Source organism: Citrus clementina, unplaced genomic scaffold, assembly GCF_000493195.1.
Source record: "Citrus clementina cultivar Clemenules unplaced genomic scaffold, Citrus_clementina_v1.0 scaffold_9, whole genome shotgun sequence".
Lineage (NCBI taxonomy): Eukaryota > Viridiplantae > Streptophyta > Magnoliopsida > Sapindales > Rutaceae > Citrus > Citrus x clementina.
Window position 1 is genome coordinate 10,623,906 of NW_006261964.1, and position 23,549 is coordinate 10,647,454.

Consider the following 23,549-nt stretch of genomic DNA (forward strand, 5'->3'; position numbering starts at 1 on the left):
TTGAATCAAAAGACCACTGGGCTAGGAATTATTTTTAATTTTTTTAGAGTTGTGCTTTTTGAGTGGATAAAAACAAAACAAATAGACAAGTCTTATCTTATCCAAAATATAACTTTTCAACTCCCTCTACCAAAGTATTCGTTCCCTCCTAAGCTCCCCAGATCTGAAAAATCCCTAACATCCAAATTATCAAAAAGTGCTCCTCAAATACAAAAAAGCTCTCGCCCTCCGGTGGCAATCGTGTATTTAATCACAGGCGTGGATCAGATTCTATCTCTAAATGGCTCCTTTTGCAGTCGGTGAGCCCTTGCCGGACGGTACTCTCGCTTACTTCGACGAACAAGATCAGTTGCAGCAAGTGTCCGTACACTCGCTTGCTGCCGATAAAAAGGTCATCCTCTTTGGCGTCCCCAGTGATTTCACTCCTACTTGCAGATTGATGAGTTGAAGTCAAAAGGCGTCGATGAAATTCTCTGCATAAGCGTTAATAACCCATTTGTGATGAAGGCATGGGCCAAAACATTTCCTAAGAACAAGAGCGTGAAGTTCCTGGCTGATGGCTCAGCAAAATACACCCATGCTTTGGGGCTTGAGCTTGACCTCAGTGAGAAAGGACTTGGTACCCGATCAAGGAGGTTTGCTCTCTTGGTTGATGACCTCAAGGTGAAGGCCGCAAATGTTCTGCTGCTCTGCAGCAAGTTCTTTTGACATAACTATTTATTAACTTTTGATCTTACAAAACACCAGCATAATAATATCAGAATAACCTCAAATTTTAATATGTTGTTCATTCATATGTGTTGTTAAAAACAGGAAAATATCATTCCAATGTATTAAGTATCTTAAATTTTATAAGATTCATGGCCAAAATCATAAGACTTGTTTATAAGTAATGATTTTGGAATGAACTCTCAAATTATTGAAATATTTTGTCCAAACTTTACCATATGTTTGAAATAATTAAAGTTAAATGTGTATGTTTCAGTTCTGGAAATTTTGGAATGAATTGGGTTTATAACTGATTTTTAATCGATTTTTCAAAATGGTTGGTTGCTGTCCAATCTTTCATAAATTGCTCATGTATCATGTTTGGTGGTGCAAAACAATAGTCTAAACATGTCTGAATGAGCTGAAATTTGGAGAAACTAAAGTTCTATATGCATACTTCAAATCTGAAAATTTTTATGTTGATTGAACTTGCAGGTTATTTTTAATGATTTTTTAAACTCTGCTGCACTGCAGCAAGTTCTTTTGACATAACTATTTATTAACTTTTGATCTTACAAAACACCAACATAATAATATCATAATAACCTCAAATTTTAATATTTGTTCATTCATATATGTTGTTAAAAACTGGAAAATATCAATCCAATGTATTAAGTATCTTAAATTTTATAAATATGTATTTAAGTACCAATTACTACTGTAGTTGGAGCCCAAAAATGAATGGTTTTAGGACCAGCCGGGTGGTTCCAGAAAGCTAGGAGCTTGTTAGCTATTCCTTTTAATTGAACTAATTTAACTTAAATATTAACTCGATTATTGATTTCTATGGTTTGCGATTGATTTGAGTTTGACATTCTTGTTTTGTGTTGGTTTGAGTTTGACATCCTAGTTTAAGACTTTGAAGGCTTCCAAGAAATGATTTTGGATGATGAGCATATGAGTAATAGTTGGAAAATTAATTTACTGTATCAAATATATACTTAGTGTAGCATATTAATTTTAAGAACTATGGATTATTCCATGAATATTCTAGTAAATGGTTATGTTATATATGCATGTCTTAATATATAATAATTATATTTTGCAGTTTGTTTTTTTTTCCTTTCTAGGTTTAGGAAAATGTTTAAAGTGATTTTGGATTATGATGTCAATCAAGTTAAAGCAACATTACTTGTGAGTGGAAATATATAATGATTATATTTTTCTTTTACTTTTTTTTTATCTTCTTAAAGTTTTATAATTAGGCAAAATTAATGAATACTTAATTACAATTTAGGGTGATATTCTTTAAATGGTTTACATGAATAGATTTAAGTAGTATAATAAATCTCATACTCACTTTATAAAGGAATAACTAAGTTTGCAAATATTATTTCTTTTAGTAGTAATAATTTTGGATCGAACTCTCAAATTATTGAAATATTTTATGTCCAAACTTTATTATGCCTAATATAAATATAGAGATTCATAGTTATTTTATACCTAGTTTAAGGAAACTGCAGTTTGAGGACTTATTTTTTGCCTTGTTAAATAAGCTTTTAGAATGAATAAATTGAGGAAATGAGTGGTGATTTATTTATAATAGAGCATTTGTAATAGCTTTTAACTATGCACAAAAATCATTTGGTATATGTAGAAAGAGTAACATGCTTGTGCTGGAAGTAGATATTACATTGAAAACTTCTTGTCTGCTATAGTTTGCTATATATATAACCTTTACCAAAAGAGAATAATTGAGTTTATTTATAAATAGCTTATGAGTATTTTTTTCTTTCGATCAAAATAATTTTATTTCTGTTAATTGTTGTTTCTCTAATGGCTAGATATTGGCAGCTAATTTTTTTTTTCTTTTCATGTATTAATATGCAGATTTGATCAATGTGTTTGAAGTGTTTATTCCTCAACTTCACTTATATTCTAACCCATGCAGTCTATTGAATGGAGAAGCTACTGGTGTGATAACGCAATTATACTACTCATATTCAAAGAGTGAAAGACAGTCATCCTTCTCAATTTAGCTTCTAGATTTATTAAATTTAGCCACAAGTAATAGGCATTTGATTGGATGGTAGAAATTTTTATGTATTGAATTTGGATTATTTAGTTATGAGAGTAGGATATCTCATATTTTTGTTATTGAAGTTTTGGAATTTGTAATATATACTAATAATATTTAAATGTGAAATGAAAGATTTTGTGATATAAATCAATTTCTTTTCATTATTTTGTGGTGCCTTTTAATTTTACCAATAAATCAATAGGCAATGATCCAATTCAATTTTTTATTTTTTAAAAATAAATTAACTAGTGATACCATCGTAACAGTAATCATAGACACTAATAAAATATCAATAACTACTAACACTATGGTGTCATAATATCGGTGATACTGTAGTAATAGTAATCACTGACACCACTTACAAGTGTCACTATTTTTCTGACTCCCAGATTATTGACACAATTAACAAGTGTCAGTGAAAGTAATTTCTGACACTATTCTAAAGTCAGTAAAGACCATTTTTCTATTAGTGAAAATCCAGTTATAATTCAACAATCAATCTTTCAACATTTAGAATAACATACAATAACTCCATAAACTCATAAATAAAAATATCACAACATAAATCAAACATAAAAAATAATATAAATTCAATTGTCCAACAGTTCAAAGTCTAATGTTAGTACAAATCTATAAATAAAACATCACAAAATCACATAAATTCCAAGTTGGTGTACTTTAGTTTTAGGGTTATGTTAGGTTTTTAACTTTAATATTAGCATCTGGATCTACATTTTCTAATACGTACATTTAAATTTTTTCAGATTCAAATCTTCCGAACTTTTACGAATGCGAGCCAAACGCACGAATGCGAGCCAAACACGGAGTTTTTTTTTTTTGCCGTCCCTACTCAAAATATTGAACATAATGAATTAAGTTAGTTTTAGTTGGTTACGTAATTAGTACAATCATGACAAATAAATGATAGGAGGATATGCCTTCAATCTCTTTAAGAATTTTTTAAGTAATTTATTTATCCTAATGATAATAATAGTCATAGAGTGGTTTACAAAGTGAAATATAGGTAAGATGACACAATTATTTATTTAGTTATCTAAGCATAATATATTGGTAATTTAAGGTGTCAACATTATATTGTCTCCAATAAATACCTTGATTGCATAAATCAAGCACTTGATTACTATCGTAATCTTGGGGCTAGCTGTATACTTATTGTAAAATACCCAAATTATTGGGATTGATTATTCTACTTACTTTGTACAGAATTATTTTACAACTATAAGAACTGGTATGTCTCAACAAATTGGGAGGACCTTTTTTCCAAAAATTATTTGTCTCTTTGGTTCTCTTTTATTTGATATGGTATCAGAGCTATGCATGTATAAGAGAAAATCTTGAAATTTCTTATAACATCATAGCAAGTTGTTGTGTTGTTCGCGGATAGAGATATCAACTTTCATTCGTGGAAATTGAGATCTTATTGTTGCAATCTTGATTGAGAGTTTGAATCGTGTCGGTGGGACATCTTGGGTAAGTGAACATTTTCTTTATTCTAGTGTTTAAAATGTCACAATCAGAAACCTTGGGTATCAAATTAGATGGGAAAAACTATTTCTCTTGGGAATTTCAATTTCGCATGTTTGTGAAAGGAAAAGACTTGTGGGGTTATGTTGATGGGTCTGATTCTAGGCCACAAGAAGGAACTGATAGTGTGAAAATAAAGGAATGGGATTCAAATGATGCTAAAATAATTAGTTGGATTTTGAGCTCCGTTGATGCTCGTATTGTTCTTAGTTTGAGGCCTTTTCGTTGTTCTAAGGATATGTGGAATTATTTAAAAAAAATTTGCAATCAAGAAAACTCTGCTAGACGTTTTCAACTTGAATTAGAGCTGTCTGAATATAGTCAAGGGAACTTGTCAATACAAGATTATTATTCTGGTTTTTTAAATCTATGGGCTGAATACCAAGAATTGGTTTATGCTACTGTTTCACAAGAGGGGCTGTCTACTTTGCAACAAGTGCATGAAGTGTCTAAATGAGATCAGTTTCTTATGAAATTAAGGCGTGGTTTTGAACCTATTCGTGCCAATCTAATGTCCAGAATTCCTTCTCCATCTTTGGATATATGTCTTGCTGAACTTCTTCGTGAAGAACAACGATGTATAACTCAATCTGTTCTTGAAATAAAGAATAATCAGATATCTAATCCAATGGAGGTGGCATTTGCATCGCAAGCACATGCAAGGGACATGAGCAAAGTGCAATGCTATAGTTGCAAAGAATTTGGACATATAGCCAAACAATGCAAAAAGAAATTTTGTAACTATTGCAAGAAACCTGGACATGTGATTGATGAATGTCGACGACGGCCTCAAAATAAAAATCCTCAAGCCTTGCAAACTACTAGCTCAAATTCACATTCAGAACCTAGTTCCACAAGCCTTACTCCTGAAGTGGTACAACAGATGATTTTTTCAGCATTATCAGCTCTTGGTGTTTCAGGTAAAAATGCTTCTTCATCTCATTGTTACATTGATTCTGGTGCTTCCAACCATATGACACCTTCATCCACATCTCTTGTCAATGTGAAACCATCCTTGGGAAATTTAGAAATTCAAACAGCAAATGGAGAAAGTGTTCCTGTTAAATCAATTGGTGATATTCCACATACTTAGCCTTTAACTAATGTATTTCATGTGCCTTGTTTAACTTCGAGTCTTATTTCTGTTGGGCAATTGGTTGAAGATAATTGTACAGTCTTTTTTTCAAAATCTGGTTGTATTGTACAGGATCAAGAAACGGGGAAAGTGATCGGGAAGGGACCTAAATGTGGAAGACTGTTTACTCTAAGCTTGCCTGGCTATCTCAAGAATAAAGCCTTGTTCTCTTCACATTATTCTACTTTCATTTCTCTTTTTCAATTGTGGCATAAACGTTTGGGTCATCCAAATACCAAAACTTTGTTATCGTTGATAAAGAGTCGATTGATTTCTAATAAAGATTTTGTTAATTCTTCAGATGTAGTATTTAATTGTGATAGCTGTAAACTTGGTAAAAGTAAAACACTGCCTTTTCGAGTACATCAAAATAATGTAAAAAGTTGTTTTGATTTGATTCATACAGATGTTTGGGGACCATCTCCTTTTCCTTCTCATTCTCGTAGGAAATATTTTGTTTCCTTCATTGATGACTATAGCCGTCACACATGGATTTATTTTTTACATAATAAATCTGATGTATTTGATGCCTTTAAACGTTTTCTTGCATATACAAAAAATCAATTTTCCACTTCTATCAAAATCTTAAGATCTGATTCTGGAGGGGAATACATGTCTAATGATTTTCAAAATTTTCTTCAAAATGAAGGAATAATATCTCAAAAAACTTGCCCAGACACTCCTCAGCAAAATGGAATAGCTGAAAGAAAAAATCGACATCTTTTGGATGTTACTCGTGCTTTGCTTCTTGATGCATCTGTACCTTCTCATTTTTGGGTGGAAGCCTTGTCTACAGCTGCGCACTTGAATAATTGTATGCCATCATTTAACCTTTATAATGAGTCTCCATATTTCCGTTTGCATAATAAACATCCTGATTATACTCAATTACGTGTTTTTGGCTGTCTTTGGTATTGTCATCTTTCTGCATCAGATAGAAATAAATTGACTGCACAATCTGCAAGATGTGCATTTCTTGGGTACGCATCTGATCGCAAAGGTTTCCTTTGTTATGATCCCAAAGCTCGTCATACTCGCATATCTCGGAATGTTATTTTTGTTGAAAATATTTATTTTTTTCAAAATACCCATGTCACTACTTCTTTCTCTCCATGTTCTAATCTTCATGACTTTGATAGTGATATTCCTAACAAGGCAAGGTTTAATCTTGGGATAGAAAGTGAGCAACGAGACAAAACTAACAGTGAAGAAACAAAGGGTCCTCAGCGAGAATCTTCCTTATCTCTTGATCCAAGCCCTGAAACACATGATCCAAGTCTTGAAACACATGAGTCAAACACAATATCCGTTGCACCTCCATTACGAAGATCTAGTAGACAAATCAAACCACCTGACCGCTTGTCTCTTGTGGCCACATTGTCACCTACGAGTATTCCAAACTCTTATTCCCAAGCCAAACAATATTCACATTGGCAGGTTGCAATGGATGAAGAGCTAGAAGCGTTAAGAAGAAATCATACATGGGATATTGTCTCTTGTCCCGCTGGTTGTACACCAATCGGGTGCAAATGGGTTTACTCTATCAAACAAAAAGCTGATGGTTCTTTGGATCGTTATAAAGCTCGTTTGGTTGCTCTTGGGAATTGGCAAGAATATGGTATAAACTATCATGAGACTTTTGCTCCAGTGGCCAAAATGACCACAGTTCGCATTTTGTTAGCGATTGCGGGTTCACAAGCATGGCCTCTTTTTCAAATGGATGTAAAAAATGCATTCTTGCATGGAGATCTACAAGAAGAAGTCTACATGAAGCTTCCGCCTGGAGTAAGCTTTAATTCAAAAGCTCAAGTATGTCGTCTACGACGTTCTCTTTATGGGCTTAAACAAGCACCACGTTCATGGTTTACAAAGTTTGGTCAAATACTGCATCAGTTGGGTTTTCACCAGAGCTCTAATGATCCTTCTATGTTTATTCGACGTTCAGCTGCTGGTATCATTATTCTTCTTGTTTATATAGATGATATAATTATTACGGGGACTGACACATTTGGTATCCAACAATTTAAGGAGTCTTTGCATTCATATTTTCAAATGAAAGATCTTGGCAATCTCACTTATTTTCTTGGCCTTGAGGTATATCATTCAAGTGAAGGCATCTACGTCCATCAGCATAAATACACAAAAGATTTAATTGCTTTGGCAAGACTTGAAGATTCAACGGTCATAAACACTCCACTTGAGATCAATGTTAAATATTCGAAAGATTATGGTGACTTGCTTTTTGATCCTACACTATATCGGAAACTAGTTGGGAGTTTGATTTATTTGACGATTACCCGACCAGACATCTCTTATGCAGTGAACTTAATGAGCCAATTTATGCATGAGCCTCGACATTTACATCTTTCAGCAGTTAAAAGAATAATCCGTTATTTGCTTGGGACTCCTAATCGTGGACTATTTTACAAGGCTGGCTCCCCTCTTGTTCTCAAAGCTTATAGTGATGCTGATTGGGCTGGGTGTTCAGACTCTCGTCGATCAACTACAGGTTGGTGTATGTATCTTGGTGACAGTCTTGTCTCTTGGAAATGCAAAAAACAAGAGAGGGTGTCTAAATCCTCTACTGAAGCCGAGTATAGAGCTATGTCGGGTGCTTGTTCTGAAATCGTATGGCTACGACGACTTATATCTGAATTGGGTTTTCCTCAAGCGTCTCCAACGCTATTGCATGCTGATAACAAGAGTGCCATACAAATTGCTGAAAATCCTGTGTTTCATGAAAGAACTAAACATATTGAGGTTGACTGCCACTATATTCGAGATGCTTATGCTGATGGTACCATTCAATTACCTCATGTGTCCACAACATTTCAAATTGCAGATATGTTTACAAAGTCCCTGACCAAGATACAGCATCAGTTCTTGGTTGGCAAATTGAAGCTTGTTGATTCACTAGCATCAATTTGAGGGAGGCTGTCAACATTATATTGTCTCCAATAAATACCTTGATTGCATAAATCAAGCACTTGATTACTATCGTAATCTTGGGGCTAGCTGTATACTTATTGTAAAATACCCAAATTATTGGGATTGATTATTCTACTTACCTTGTACAGAATTATTTTACAACTATAAGAACTGGTATGTCTCAACAAATTGGGAGGACCTTTTTTCCAAAAATTATTTGTCTCTTTTGTTCTCTTTTATTTGATATAAGGTTCTTGTCACCTACAAACTAAGAGATTTTATTAATCGGTCTTTCTTGTGTCAATTAAATCTAGGCAGTACTATATAAGAATTAATGTAAACTAGTCCTAGTAATTGTCTGATTATAAATATTAATTGTAATATCATATAATATGAGTTATAATATGAGCATTAGTCTCATGTAATTGAAAAAAAAATAATATAGGAATTCTTAAATCCAAGAGTTTAATAAAAAGTTTTTCATCACATAGCATATAATCACTTAGAATAACGAAGCTAGTAATGATTTAATTCAAATTAATTCATATCGTGCGTATTAATTATATATTTAGGCTTTCATAAAGAGATTATTATATATTTATGTTAGGCTTAACGTTTATCAAATTGGCTATAAAGAAGAAAAGAGCTAGCGTAGCTTATCTATAGGACGAAAAAATATTTAGCATCCTTGGTGAGAAAAGGCAATATGGATAAAATATGGCTTTAGTTCATCACATGATCTCCACATTAGTTGTTCTTCTTGTACAATTTTGACATGTCCGTAAACGGCCTAAAGTCACTAAAACCCACACTCAGTTTCAAACAACTAAACCAAATCCATGCCCAAATCTTCATATTGCTAAAACTTCTAACACAATCATCCACCCCACAAAATGCAATTCCACTCTACAACAAAATGCTCAGCTGCCCATCTTCATATAATCACTACACCTTCACTCAAGCCTTAAAGGCATGTTCCTTAGCCCATCCACACCAAAAAGCCCTAGAGATTCATGCCCATGTCATAGAATATGGCCATTTGCATGATATATTCATCCAGAACTCATTGCTTCACTTTTACGTAACTGTAAAAGATATTTTTTCTGCCCATCAAATTTTTAACTCTGTAGTTTTCCCAGATGTTGTTTCTTGGACTACTATCATTTCTGGGCTTTCTAAATGTGGTTTTCATAAAGAAGCCATTGATATGTTTTGTGGGATAGATGTTAAGCCTAATGCTAATACACTTGTTAGTGTTTTATCTGCTTGTTCTAGTTTAGTGTCCCATAAATTAGGCAAAGCTATTCATGCACATAGCTTGAGGAATTTAAATGAAAATAACATTATTTTGGATAATGCAATATTGGATTTTTATATAAGATGTGGGTCATTGGCGAGTTGTGGTTACTTGTTTGTGAAAATGCCTAAGAGAAATGTGGTTTCTTGGACTACAATGATAGGAGGTTATGCAGAAAGAGGATTTTGTAAAGAAGCAGTGAGTGTTTTTCAAGAAATGGAGAAAACAAAGGAAGCTGAGCCTAATGAGGCCACTCTTGTCAATGTATTGTCAGCATGTTCATCGATTAGTGCATTGAGTTTTGGTAAGTATGTGCATTCCTATATAAGTACTCGATATGATCTTTCTGTGAGCAATCTTGTGGGGAACGCTGTGATTAACATGTATGTTAAATGTGGTGATGTGGGTATAGCAATTCAAGTCTTTAATATGCTTGCATACAAGGATAAGATCTCATGGAGTACTGTAATTAGTGGCTTGGCCATGAACGGCTGTGGCAGGCAAGCTTTGCAGCTCTTTTCTTTGATGATCATTAATGCGGTTTTTCCTGATGATGTAACCTTCATCGCATTGATATCCGCATGTAGTCATGGTGGCCTTGTTGATCAAGGATTGATACTTTTTAAAGCTATGAGCACTGTTTACGAGATTGTGCCCCAAATGCAGCATTATGCCTGTGTTGTTGATATGTATGGCAGAGCTGGACTCTTGGAGGAAGCAGAGGCTTTCTTTAGAGAGATGCCAATCGAAGCTGAGTGGTCAGTTTGGGGAGCTTTACTGAATGCTTGTAGAATTCATCGGAATGATGAGATGTTTGATCGAATCAGGCAAGACCTTGTCAACAAGAAGGGAGTTAACGTTGGGACTTTTGCATTAATGTCAAACACTTTTGCTGGTGCTGATAGATGGGAGGATACTAATAAGATCCGTGATGAGATAAGACGCATGGGGTTGAAGAAGAAGACAGGCTGTAGTTGGATTGAAGTGAATCCATCTATCTTTTAAGAGGAAAGGGTATCATTCGAAAAAATAAAAACATGTGAAATGCTTACCACGGTGAAGAAAGTCTTTTTACAAGATTCTGTTTGGTGCTTAAAAGAATGTTAACCAATTGCTACTTGTAAACATGCATTCTCCAAACTCGATTCATGATCAATAGTTCCCTTTTTCAATCGTGTTGTTAGTGAGCATAAATTGGCACAATACCTGGTCCAACTCTTCGCCATCTTCGGGTCTCATCCCTTCTTTTTGATCCATGCCATTGAGCCAGCCCTGTACAGACTCGTCATATATGATACATTTTGCTTCTAACTTTGCTCGACTGGGCTGTAATTTGCAAAGTGTTTGATAACCGGAGAAGAATTATCATATATCGGCAGAAATTAGAGCCACCATGCAATTATGAAACAAAGATGTAAACTCAGGTTAAATCTTTATCTCAACCAAATAAAAACAGTAAGGTAATAACCTTCAGAGATTCAGAGATTCAAAATTGCTCTAACATTTTTAGCTCCTCCACCCAAAATCTCGACAGTTCAGCAAACAGCAACTACAGAACATAGACGTATACTCAGGTCAAATCTTTATCTTTTTTTTTTTTTTAATCCCCCAAAAAAATAAAAAAACAGTAAGGTAACAACTGCTCAGATTATATCATAACTCAAAATAATGTCCCAAATTCAAAATCGCCCTGGCAACAACATTTTTAGAAAGAGGAAAAGGAAAACTCCTCCACTCAAAATCTCTAGACAGTTCAGTCAATGGCAAATACGATTCCATTGTATGTGCACCACTGCAACACAGAAACCATTCTCCATAATAAGGGAAGCCATATTGATTGCTCAAAAGTTTCAATCCGGCGATGCAATACATAGACCATTCTTCTCTGCAAGAAAAGAAACAATATTAATTGCTGAGATGACCCAAAAAAAAAAAAAATTGCAATTACAAAGAAAACCTCTAAAAAGGACTGAAAGGAAATGAAAACAGCACTACTTTGATGGTTTTTATATGGAGTGGATTTAAGAACTACTAAGGGGGTTAAAGTCCATTGACTTATATAAATGTCATTTATTCTCTTAGTTATTCATTGTTGTCTGAGCAACTCACCCACCAAAGACTATCTCGTGAATAGAAAAGAATGCACATTTCATATCCATTGACATCAACGAAAAGGAGTTCAAAAAGTAGCTGCAAGAAGTCTACAGATAATTTCCATGAAATAAACAACTAAGATAAACCAACATAGAGCATTTTCAAAACAATGAAAATCATCAAGGGGCAGAATATTAAAGGAAAATGCATCTCCAAAAAATATGCGGTAGTATGACTAGGTAAAAATCCTCAAATTGCCAATTCTATCAACTATGTGATGTCTCAATAATAAAGCCAAAAAAAGAAAAAAAAAAGAAAGAAAGTAAGGATTAACATACACATTTAAGATTGTAAACAACTAGGAGCACTCACGTGTATTCTTGTAATGAAGGAAGGGCTGCCCACTAAATAAAAAACTACCTGTCAGGCAACTGCAAATTTTCATTCTCATCTAATAATCACAGAAACAGCAAGCAGCAAAAAATCAAACAAATTCTAATGGCTAAAGATGATTGACATATCAAACATTTTCTCATTTACAAACATAAATAACAAAAACTCATATGGAATAGACGCACAGCTAAGCACAGAGAAGAACAGAAAGATACAAAAGACAAGCTGAAGCAAGTTACCAAAGAGTAATGCAAGAAATATACCTTAAACATTTCAACGTCTGTCAGTTTTTCCAATGGAACGTTTTCCAGAGAATAAATGCTTTGGCTTCAGTGTAGGAATAACTCTATCAGCTTCTCCACGACGAGCATCCTTGTTCCTCTTCTTAGCAGATTTTTTGCCGAGTTTAATTGCCTTAACCTTTTGAGCAGAATCCTTGAAGCCTTCACCAGGGGCAACTTCACTTGGAGGCCGTGACCTTGACCTTGACAGAGGTCGGGACATTGACCTCAACCTCAACTTCTTGTTAGGTTGGTCCATGTCCATATCCATAGCAGCACCATTATCCTTGTCTCCCCCGTCAACAGACCTCTCCCTTTTGCGACCCCTAGACTTGCTTCGGGCACGATCGATAGCCATAGAGGGATCCAATCCCAAAGAGGATAGCTGCCTACCCATTCTCTTAGTTGTAAACTTCTTGTCTTTATCGAACTTTCTTGATACAGAGGGCCGACTTTCTGCAGTTCTTTTCTTGATCCTGTGCTGTTGGATGAGCAAGCTTTTCTTTTTCCTGATCTCTGCCAACGCTTCTTTCTCTTCTGGCGTCAGCTCCTTGCCATCCATTTCAAAATCATCGTCTTCCTCTTCTTCCTCCCTAAGACCTTCTTCTCGTTCCAGCTCTTCGAGCCTCAATAAGATATCAGGATCAACAAAGTCATACACATTGTGACCATCAAGAATTTCGGGCATTACATCGTCTTTCCATTCTTCATTAGCCAAGATATAATTCTTCTTCAAACTGGCAGAATATACACCAGCTCCACCATTCTCATCCTCCAAGTCTTTCTCAGTTTTCCTCCTCTCCTTCTCAGCTGCTTGCTTAGCTTTAGCTTCCAAAACAGCCTGAGGGATACAAGGTGGTCTTTCCTTCTGGTCACGCGGCTTTGGTATTGCAACATGAAAGCGATTCAAGCAGTCATTTATCTTTTTGGTTTTCATCTTTAATTCTACCCTTTGATTCAATAACCTATCACAAGCTGCATTCTTCACAGCAGCTACCCCCTCTTCATTCAAAGTGCTCATTGTCAATAGCACTCCCTCATCATCACCAACTTCACCTCCCTGACCCATCACAGTCTTCATTGCTTCAGCTTTCATCTCCATGACCAATTTCTTGTCTTCCTCCGAAATCCCATCCAGTGGCTGCAAATCAGTCTTGTTGCAGACAATAATCAAGGGCTTATTTGTTAGAGAATATTAAGAATATGGAGGCAAAGAACAAAGAAAATTTCTTAGGATTTGAGACGTGTTTGCACACTTTCCTTTAAGGTTTTATTTGCCCTCTCCAATCTTGGTTTGCTATAGAGTATTAATGGCAAATTACCCCCAAGATATATCAAATCCTGAATACAATCTCTAGCAAATAAGATTGTATTTCCAGAACATATATGAAACCTACAAAATCTGATTTATGATCTTATTGTATGTCTTTCTTTTTATGAATAAGATGTTTATTTGAAAGAATACAACCATTAGAAATGGTACTTCTTCGAAAAAACTCTTTTGGTTTGAAAATGCATCGATTTACAATTGAAATCTTTTCAATCTTGCTAACCGTTTTTCAATTGACAACTTTCTGGAAATAAACGGTTAGCCGTTTTCTCAATAAACGGTGAGCCGTTTATTCTAGGACATAAAACATGCTCTCTGGACTTAAACGGTTAGCCGTTTTCTCAATAAACGGCAAACCGTTTTCGTCCAGAATATCAAACCAAACAAACTTGAAAGATGTTACAATCTCTCTTACATTATTCATAAACAGAGACTAAATGCTGTGGAAAAGAGCTGCCTGTTGAGCAATACTGTAACCACACGACCCAGATATGTCTAAGAAGAACAATACGGCAGATCGTAGATGTGCCAGCGCCGTTATACTGCACATTTCAATAATGTTATGATCCTCAAAAGGCCGATCTAAGATCCCTGGAGTATCAATCACTTGATACCTCAGGTACTTATAATCTGTATGACCAACAAAGAGTGACTTTGTAGTAAAAGCATAAGGCTGTACATCCACATCAGCCCTTGTGATCTTGTTCATAAATGAGCTCTTGCCAACATTAGGGTACCAACAAATCAAGATTGTACGAGTGTTTGGGTCAATTGAAGGCAACCTTGCCATGTGTTGTCTGATCTGTTCTAAATAAGCCAAACTAGGGCCTATTCTCTTCACCACCGTACACATACGGCCAAGAGCAGCAACCTCAAGCGACTTGCAACAATACAACGAATCACCGTACTTCAACAGCTTCACATAGTCTTTAGCAATCTTGCTAATAAGGTTCCTTGCAGTATTTATTTGGCCAAGTGCAAGTTTATAATGATCCTTATTGTAAAGGACATGCAAAAGATCTCCATAAAAAGGATGGATATCATCTAGGCGAGGAAATTCATCTATGATCGTAGATAGCTTCTCAAAAAAATTCTGTTGAGTGTATTTCACCTTACGCATGTAAAACCGACGGAGACGAGTAATTGAATACCCTTTGTGAACAACAGTTGGTGTTTGCCGCTGAGTACGGGATAGAATAATGTCGACAATGTCTTTCCCATTGGGTACCACGGTAATCTTCTTAAAGTTATATTGCACCATTTTTTACTATTTTCCTGATAAAACATATTAAATAAATTCATATCATACAAACGGCAAACGCCTAATCCATATTCAAAACAATAAAAGTTTACTCATGACAACAAAATCAAATTCAATAATCTCTAACATTTTTATCATAAATGAAACTGAACCAGTCAATATATTCATGATATCTCCAATGAAATACAAAAACGTATGAAATATAATAACATCAAAAACCCAGAAAATAAAAACATCAGAATTCACTACAGTGCTAACAGAATCAAATCATTCAATATCAAAATCCTGAGCGTCGAAACTGTTTTTAATCCGATGGTCATGATTTACTCAATGTATCTATAAAAAGGGGGTCTCCCTCCTAATTTGGTATCTCTGAATCAATTTTTGGGCTCCATTTTCTGTAATTCCTTCTTCATCTTATATTTTCTACGTATTTTAATAAATTTTCATTTTGCCCCAAGTTCAATTATGAGTAGCTAATTTTCTTTTAAGCTTGGGTTGAAGATGAAGTCTCAACATGTGTCATGATCTTTATTTGGTAAATTTATTTTCTCTTCCTCTCTAGTTTTTGTAGATGTTTTGACTTCTCGTTGACAAATAATAATAATCTTGTTTAGATACCGTCCCAGTTTCACCGGCTCCCCAGTATAATGTTATTATTATTTGGCACGATAAACCCTTAGCACCATATTGATTAGAGCGTGGTTCATGAGATGTGGAAAACCCCCTCATAATTTAATTGGCATTAATAAGGAATATTTATCCCATGGTGCATGTTGATACGGATCCAGATACCCAAGTACGTCATTTCAATAGATTTATCTTCAATTTATTCTCATCATTACAATTCCAATTTTAGAATAATCTAAGTCACTTTCACCACAAATCCAACCATCTTCATAGAAAATTAATTCTACACATAATTAAAATCCACCTCCTCGTGGGATCGACACTCGTCACCATTGATCTATTCTACAATAGATTCGTACACTTGCGAGTTCAATAAAATTTGCACAACAAGTTTTTGGCGCCGTTGCTGGGAAGGTAAGTTATTTTAATTTGTAGAATTAAGTTTTGTAAATAATTTCTTTTTTTTATTTTCTTGCATTTTTTTATTAAAAAAAAAGATAAAAATGAATATGCATTTAGAGGAAATAATTTCTTTTCTTTTTCTCTTCTTTAAAGTTTTGTAATTTAATTTTCAAGTTATTTTTCTTTGTAATTTTTGTTTATCTTATTAATTTATTTTTAATTTATTTATTTCATGTATTTGTTTTAGTGTTTTTATATAAAGGTTTTAATAGCGTGATAAGATTAGTACTGTAATTTCTCCTTCTTCTTTATTTTTATTTGTTTTGTTCCCATTTATTTATTTTCTTTGCATGCATGGTCGAAGGTCATTATTACTTAATCTTGAGCCTATAGACCTTGAATTAGAAAAAACACTGCGCACACACAAACACGTTAAAAATAAAATGGATTTGCAATAACAAGCACCACCACATGAGAGGTCATTTAAAGACTACTTTAGCCTCTTAGCTAATTTGAGCACATCATGTATAAGATACTCAAATGTAGCTGTTAGGAGTTTTGAATTAAAACCTAGTGTGCTAAATTATCTCCCAACATTTTATGGCCTAGAAAATGAGGACCCATATAATCATTTGAATGATTTTCATGCTGTTTGTCAAATATTTAAATATGAGAATTTTTCAGATGATGATATTAAACTTAGACTATTCTCATTTTCTTTAAAGGATAGAGCTTGTTAATGGCTCAATACATTGCCTGCTAATAGCATTACATAATGGGAACAAATGGTAACGAAATTTTTAAATAAATACTTCCCAGTGCATAAAACCAATGCTATTCGCAGAGAAATTTCAGAGTTTACCTAGAGAGAGGACGGGCAGTTTTTCGAAACATGGGAGCGATTCAATGGGCTACTCTTGAAGTGTCCACATCATGGGTACGAGAAATGGCACCAATGCCAATACTTTTTGGAGGGATTATTGCCGAATGTGCAAAAATGGCTAATGGCAACAAGTGGAGGAAAGCTAATGTCAAAAAATACATCAGAAAATTGGGAATTCTTCCAGCGACAAGGGATAATTCCCAACACCGGAGTTGATCACTCAGGAATACTAGAAGAATTAAGGGAGTCAATGATGTTCACATTGGCGAGTCAACTTCGAGAATCAAAGAAGTCAAAGAGATGGTTGAAGGCCTTTCCCGACAAATAGCATCATTGACAATTGCTAAATCAACAGAACCACATGACCATGACTCATATCCAGATCAAGCCAATGCCATAGGAGTAATGGGAAAACCATCAAATTACAACCCATACTCTAACACATATAATCCTGGATGGAGAGACCACCCCAATTTTTCATGGTCTCAAGGATTCCAACAAAATGGACCAGCAGCTCCAGCTCCACCAATGCAATAAATTCTTCAAATTCCTCAAGCCTCTCAGCCCCCATTTAGACCATTCAATCAGAATTAGAACTACTCTCAACCCAGACCATGGGAGGTTCACTCCAGAATTTCAAGAATATTACTCACTCCACAATCGAGCAACAGAACCACACCATTGATGAAATACGAAATGAGATGAGAACAAGCTTCAACTCACAAGCCTAATCAGTTTCAAGCCTCGAGAAGATGGTGGGACTACTTGCTTCTTGAGTTCAGACCTTGGCAATGACTGTTGAGAAAGGTAAATTTCCAAGTCAACTAGTGCCTAATCCTAAAGTAGTACATGAAGCAAGTACCAGTTCACCACAGCAGCATGGAGAGGTCAAAGCAGTCATGACCTTGTGAAAAAGAAAAGAAGTCGACAACAAAGTGGAGATGCTGGTGACAAAAACAAATCAAATTGTACCTATGAGTATTGAGGGCTCACCACCGGAGGAGAAAGAAGAAACTAACCCATGAGAATACGTTCCCAAAGCTCATTTTCCTCAGAGATTAGCTAAAGGAAAGAAGGAAAAATCCACAGGTGAGATTCTTGAAATCTTCAAACAGGTAAGTGTCAACATCCCTTTACTTGATGCTATAAAACAAGTTCCATCTTATGCCAAGTTTTTTAAAGACCTTTGTACTAAAAAGAGAAACATTCATGTTCAAAAGAAGGCATTTTTAACAGAAAACATTAGTTCTATACTCTAACACAAAATTCCTTGAAAATGCAAAGACCCAGGCTCCCTCACTATCTCATGTAGTATAGGGAACCACACAATTGAGAATGCTTTGTTGGATTTAGGAGCTAGTGTAAATCAGTTACCTTACTTAGTTTTCGTGAAACTTGGACTGAGAGAATTACACCCAACTCCAGTGGTGTTACAACTTGCAGATCGATTCATGAAAATACCTCGTGGTATTGTGGAGGACGTGCTTATTCAGGTAGACAATTTTTATTTTCCTGTTGATTTCATTGTAATTGACACTCAACCAATAGAGGATTCAAGGAAGCACATCCCTATTATTCTAGGCCGACCTTTCTTGGCAACTGCGGATGCTCACATTCAATGCAGGACTAGAAATATGCAGTTTTCCTTCTACGACATTCAATGCAGGACCTTTCTTGGCAACATTGCCAAATAACCTCATAATACAGATGATGGAATTGTTGATGTGGATTTAATTAAAACATTAGTTGACGACACTTTTCTTTCAAACCTTAGCGATGACCCTTTACAAACATGTTTGACTCACTTTGGTTTGGATTTTGATATTGATATATCAGTCGATGAGGTCAACGTCCTACCTGACTCAGCATCATCCATGGACACTAATAAATGAAAGTCAAGAGTTGAACAACTAGCATCATCAGAGAAGAAACTCATCCCATCATCGGAATCACCATCGAAACTCGAGCTCAAACCATTACCCAACATATTAGAATATGCGTTTTTGGGAGAAGAAAGTGTTCTGCTGGTAATCATCTCATCATCCCTAAATGACGAACAAAAAGGTAAGTTGTTGGATGTTTTAAAAGAGCACAAAGGAGTATTAGGATGGACCATAGCAGACATCAAAGGTATAAACCCAGTAAACTGCATACATTACATTCACCTTGATGAAAATGCTAAACTTACTAGGGAAATGCAATGTCGGTTAAATCCTAACGTGAAAGAAGTTGTTAGAACTGAAGTCCTTAAGCTATTAGACGTATGTATCATTTATCCAATTTCTGATAGTTCATGGGCCAGTCTTGTACAAGTTGTCCCTAAAGAGTCAGGAGTCACAGTAGTTACCAATGCTGATAATGAATTAATACCAACTAGAGTAACTATAGGATGCCCTGTATGCATTGATTATAGAAGTTGAATTCTGTCACACGTAAGTACCATTTTTCTTTACCATTTATCGATCAAATACTTGATAGATTAACAAGCCATGAATTTTATTACTTTTTAGATGGCTACTCAGGATACAATCAAATCCCATAGCACCAAAAGATCAAGAGAATACCACTTTCACTTGCCATTTTGGCACTTTTGCATATAGGAGGATGCCATTTGGATTATGTAATGCACCTGCTACATTTCAACGATGCATGTTGAGCATTTTTTCTGATATGGTTAAACGATTCCTGAAGTCTTTATGAATGACTTTTCTGTCTTTGGTGATTCATTTAATCATTGTTTACATCATCTAACACTAGTTCTGCAGAGATGTATCGAGAAGAACTTAGTCTTAAATTGGGAGAAGTGCTATTTTATAGTAAAACAAGGTATTGTTTTCGGTTACATCATTTCGAGCAAAGGTATTGAGGTTGACAAAGCCAAGGTGGATCTCATTTCTAATCTTCCTCTACCCAAAACAGTCAGAGAAGTAAGATCTTTCCTTGGGCATGCTGGTTTTTATAGATGTTTCATTAAAGATTTTTGCAAAGTTTCTAAACTCTTATGCAATCTACTTGCTAAGGATGTACCTTTTATCATTAATGATTTATGTCTTGTGGCTTTTGAAAAATTAAAGCAATTGTTGACATCATCACCCATCATTCAGCCTCCAAATTAGAGCTTACCATTCGAGCTCATGTGTGATGCATCTGATTATGCAGTAGGAGCGGTTTTAGGACAGAATTGATCGAATTCCCCATGTTATTTTACTATACTAGTATGACATTGAATGATACACAGTTGAATTATTCAACTACTAAAAAAGAAATGTTAGCAGTAGTGTTTGCATTGGAAAAATTTCAATCTTATCTCATTGGTTGTAAAATAATTGTGTTCACCGATCATGCTGCTCTTAAATATCTTCTCACAACGAAAGATGCAAAAGCTAGACTAATTCGTTGGGTGTTACTTTTGTAGGAAATTCGACTTGGAATTTAAGGATAAGAGAGACACAAAAAATGTTGTGGCAGACCATCTCTCTAATCTCCATTTTGACAAAATTACAGAACCATTAACATTGAATGAGTCATTCCTAGATGAACAATTGATGAGTGTGGAAATATTACCGTGGTATGCTGATATTGTTAATTATCTTGTTACAGGTCAACTTCCAGAGCATTGGACCAAGTAAGACAAAGCCAAATATTTTGTGGAAATAACGAATTTCTTTTGGGATGACCGTTATTTGTTCAAGTATTGTGCAGATCAAATTGTTAGACGATGTGTCCCAGAAAATGAAATTTAGAATATTCTTTCATTCTGCCATGAACAAACTTGTGGAGGCCATTTTAGCGTTAAGAAAATAGCGACTAAATTTTTACAATGTGGTTTCTATTAGCCAACTATATTTCAAGATACTTACACTTTCTGTTCTTCATGTGATAGGTGTCAACGAATGGGGAGCATTACACAAAGGAATCTGATGCCACTAAATTTAATTTTAGTGGTTGAGATTTTTTATGTGTGGGGTATCGACTTCATGGGACCTTTTCCTTATTTTTTTGGCCATCAATACATATTAGTTGCTGTTGGCTACGTATTGAAATGGGTAGAAGCAATTCCATGTAGAACTAATGATCACAAGGTGGTGATAGGATTTTTTAAAAATAATATTGTTTCACGCTTTGGATTTCCTCAAGCAATAATCATTGATGGCAGCGCCCACTTTTGTAACAAAGCATTCAAAGCTCTTTTGACAAAGTATTTAATCATTCACAAACTGGCCAAGTTGAGATCTCTAATCGAGAAATAAAGCATATATTAGAAAAGACGGTGAGGCCAGACAGAAAAGATTGGTCATTTAGACTTGATGATGCATTATGGGCATATAGAACGGCTTTCAAGACCCCGATTGGGATGTCACTGATAACTCCAGGAAATGAGAGTTATTACATCTGTTCTAGACTTGAATAAATGACATTTAGAAAGCAAATAATGTATTTTGATTACATTTTGGTGAACTTTTGCATAAACATTCATTTTAGTTGAGTCTTAACAAGTTTTACTTGAATCATAGTAATTTGTGCTAAAAACAGGTTTTTATTTGTAGGTTTTAAATTCATAAAATGATGCAGAGATATTAAATGAGAAAGAGGAAGAAAGAAGATGATCACAAAAGAAGGAAAGCACAATCGGAAATGACACAAGTCGCCGTTGCGGATGTTAGAGCAACCAATGCTGCAACAAACTGGGAGAAGCGCAGGAGAAAATATAGGCACGGGTCAGCAATTAAATTACAATCTGCATGTTTCCTAATTTAAACACAGGCACGCGCATGGGCGTTGGTTCGAAAAACTTAATTTGCAAATATATAAAGGAGGCATGCACTACATAGAAGCGATGGTGGAATTATCATTCAAAAACAATTACAAAGGAAAGAAGAAGTTCAAGATTAAGGAGGGCTGTTCGGCATCATTGAAGCACTGAGGAGGATCCTTAGACTTTCATCGTGCTCAACTCATATTATCTTTCTTCCTTTAATTGATTGGATGTATTCTGCGATTAGTATATTTATGTTTATTTTTCTCATTCAGAATATGAACTAAATTTACTTGTAGTTGAGTGACAAATAATCCAATAGGTTCTTGACTGTTCTTATATGATGTTATGATAATGTTGTAGCATTATACTCTAATAGTTTTTATGACATAATTATTATTTCGGTTGACCACCCATTTAATAGTTTCAGTTAAGATAGAGCAGCAAAAGGGCGTGTCTTAGCATACATTATTAGAGTATTACTTGTTCTTAAATTGAGTTTCCTGGATTAGGTTATCTTAAATCCCATAAGGGCAATGCTTGAAATTAAGATTTGTGATATCCTAGACATAGGTATTCACCTTGTAGGGTAGAGACATTAAAGATCATAAAGCCATACATTAAATTTATGAGCAACTGGTTATTGTTAGTAGATTTAAAGGTATGAGATTTCCAACATGCGATAGCTGCGGATGCAGATTTGTTCCACCCAGTGCTGCAGTACTTATCATAACAACTGGTGCTAATTCGGTAATCAACAATCACCCCATTAGGAGAGTTTGATAATTCAACTACTATATTCTCAATTGAACCTTGGACACATTTAATTAATTTTATTTTATTACTATATTGCTTTAATTCCTATCTTTCAAAATTATTATTTACGATAGAATTATTTGGCAATTATTTGTTTTGGTCTTTAGTTGACGTGCATTATTGTGATTGCTTTAGCATTTTGAGTAACATTAATCCATGTGGAGACGATCTTGAACACTTATCATTTTATTACTTGTTGTGTATACTTGCACATTGGCATTGATAATAATTGATTATATAAATCAACTAATAAGTTTTTGGCGCCGTTGCCGGGGATTGATTGTTTAACCGCGGTGACTTTTCTTAAAAAAAAATGTTTTCTCTAGGTTTGGTACTCCTAGAGCAATCATTAGTGACGAAGGCGCACATTTTTGCAACAAAATCTTTGCTTCAGCAATGATGAAATATGGAGTCAGACACAGAATAGCAACAGCATATCACCCACAATCCAATGGTCAGGCTGAAGTGTCCAACAGAGAAATTAAAAAGATCTTAGAAAAAGTGGTGAACCCAACAAGGAAGGATTGGTCTTTACATTTGCATGACTCTTTACGGGCCTACAGAACAGCATACAAAACCCCACTCGGCATGTCTCCTTACCAAATTGTTTATGGCAAAGCTTGTCATTTGCCCCTAGAGCTAGAGCATAAAGCACACTGGGTACTGAATAAACTAAATTGGGACATGCATGCTACTGCAGAACAAAGGAAGCTTCAACTTTGTGAGCTTGATGAATTAAGGTTGTTTTCATTTGAAAATTTAAAAATTTATAAAGAGAGAACAAAAAATTGGCATGACCAGCATATTCAACACAGGAAATTCATCCCTGGTCAATTAGTGTTGCTCCACAATACAAGACTAAGGTTGTTTCCGGGAAAGCTCAAGTCACGATGGTCTGGCCCATTTAAGCTATTGAAATCTTACCCTCATGGAGCTGTTGATCTTTTAGATGAACAAACGGGTCACAAATTCAAGGTTAATGGGCACAAGGTTAAGCATTACATACACCC

The 23,549-nt window shown here is 35.0% G+C and overlaps 2 protein-coding genes and 1 pseudogene across 2 annotated transcripts; 2 read left to right on the plus strand and 1 right to left on the minus strand.

The window, feature by feature from the left end:
* Window positions 1-265: 265 nt before the first annotated feature.
* Window positions 266-708, plus strand: LOC18033000 (annotated as a pseudogene).
* An 8,604-nt stretch (window positions 709-9,312) lies between these two features.
* On the plus strand, window positions 9,313-10,698 carry LOC18032883 (pentatricopeptide repeat-containing protein At1g08070, chloroplastic). The gene has a single exon (XM_024186172.1). The coding sequence runs from the start codon at window positions 9,313-9,315 to the stop codon at window positions 10,696-10,698; it is 1,386 nt and encodes a 461-aa protein (XP_024041940.1).
* Window positions 10,699-11,304: 606 nt separating this feature from the next.
* LOC18033321 (nucleolar GTP-binding protein 1) lies at window positions 11,305-15,066 on the minus strand. The gene is given in 3 exon segments (XM_024183139.1): window positions 11,305-11,578; window positions 12,444-13,638; window positions 14,207-15,066. Coding segments are annotated over 2 exon segments (2,031 nt in total). The 5' UTR covers window positions 15,053-15,066; the 3' UTR covers window positions 11,305-11,578; window positions 12,444-12,453.
* Between the last annotated feature and the right edge of the window lie 8,483 nt (window positions 15,067-23,549).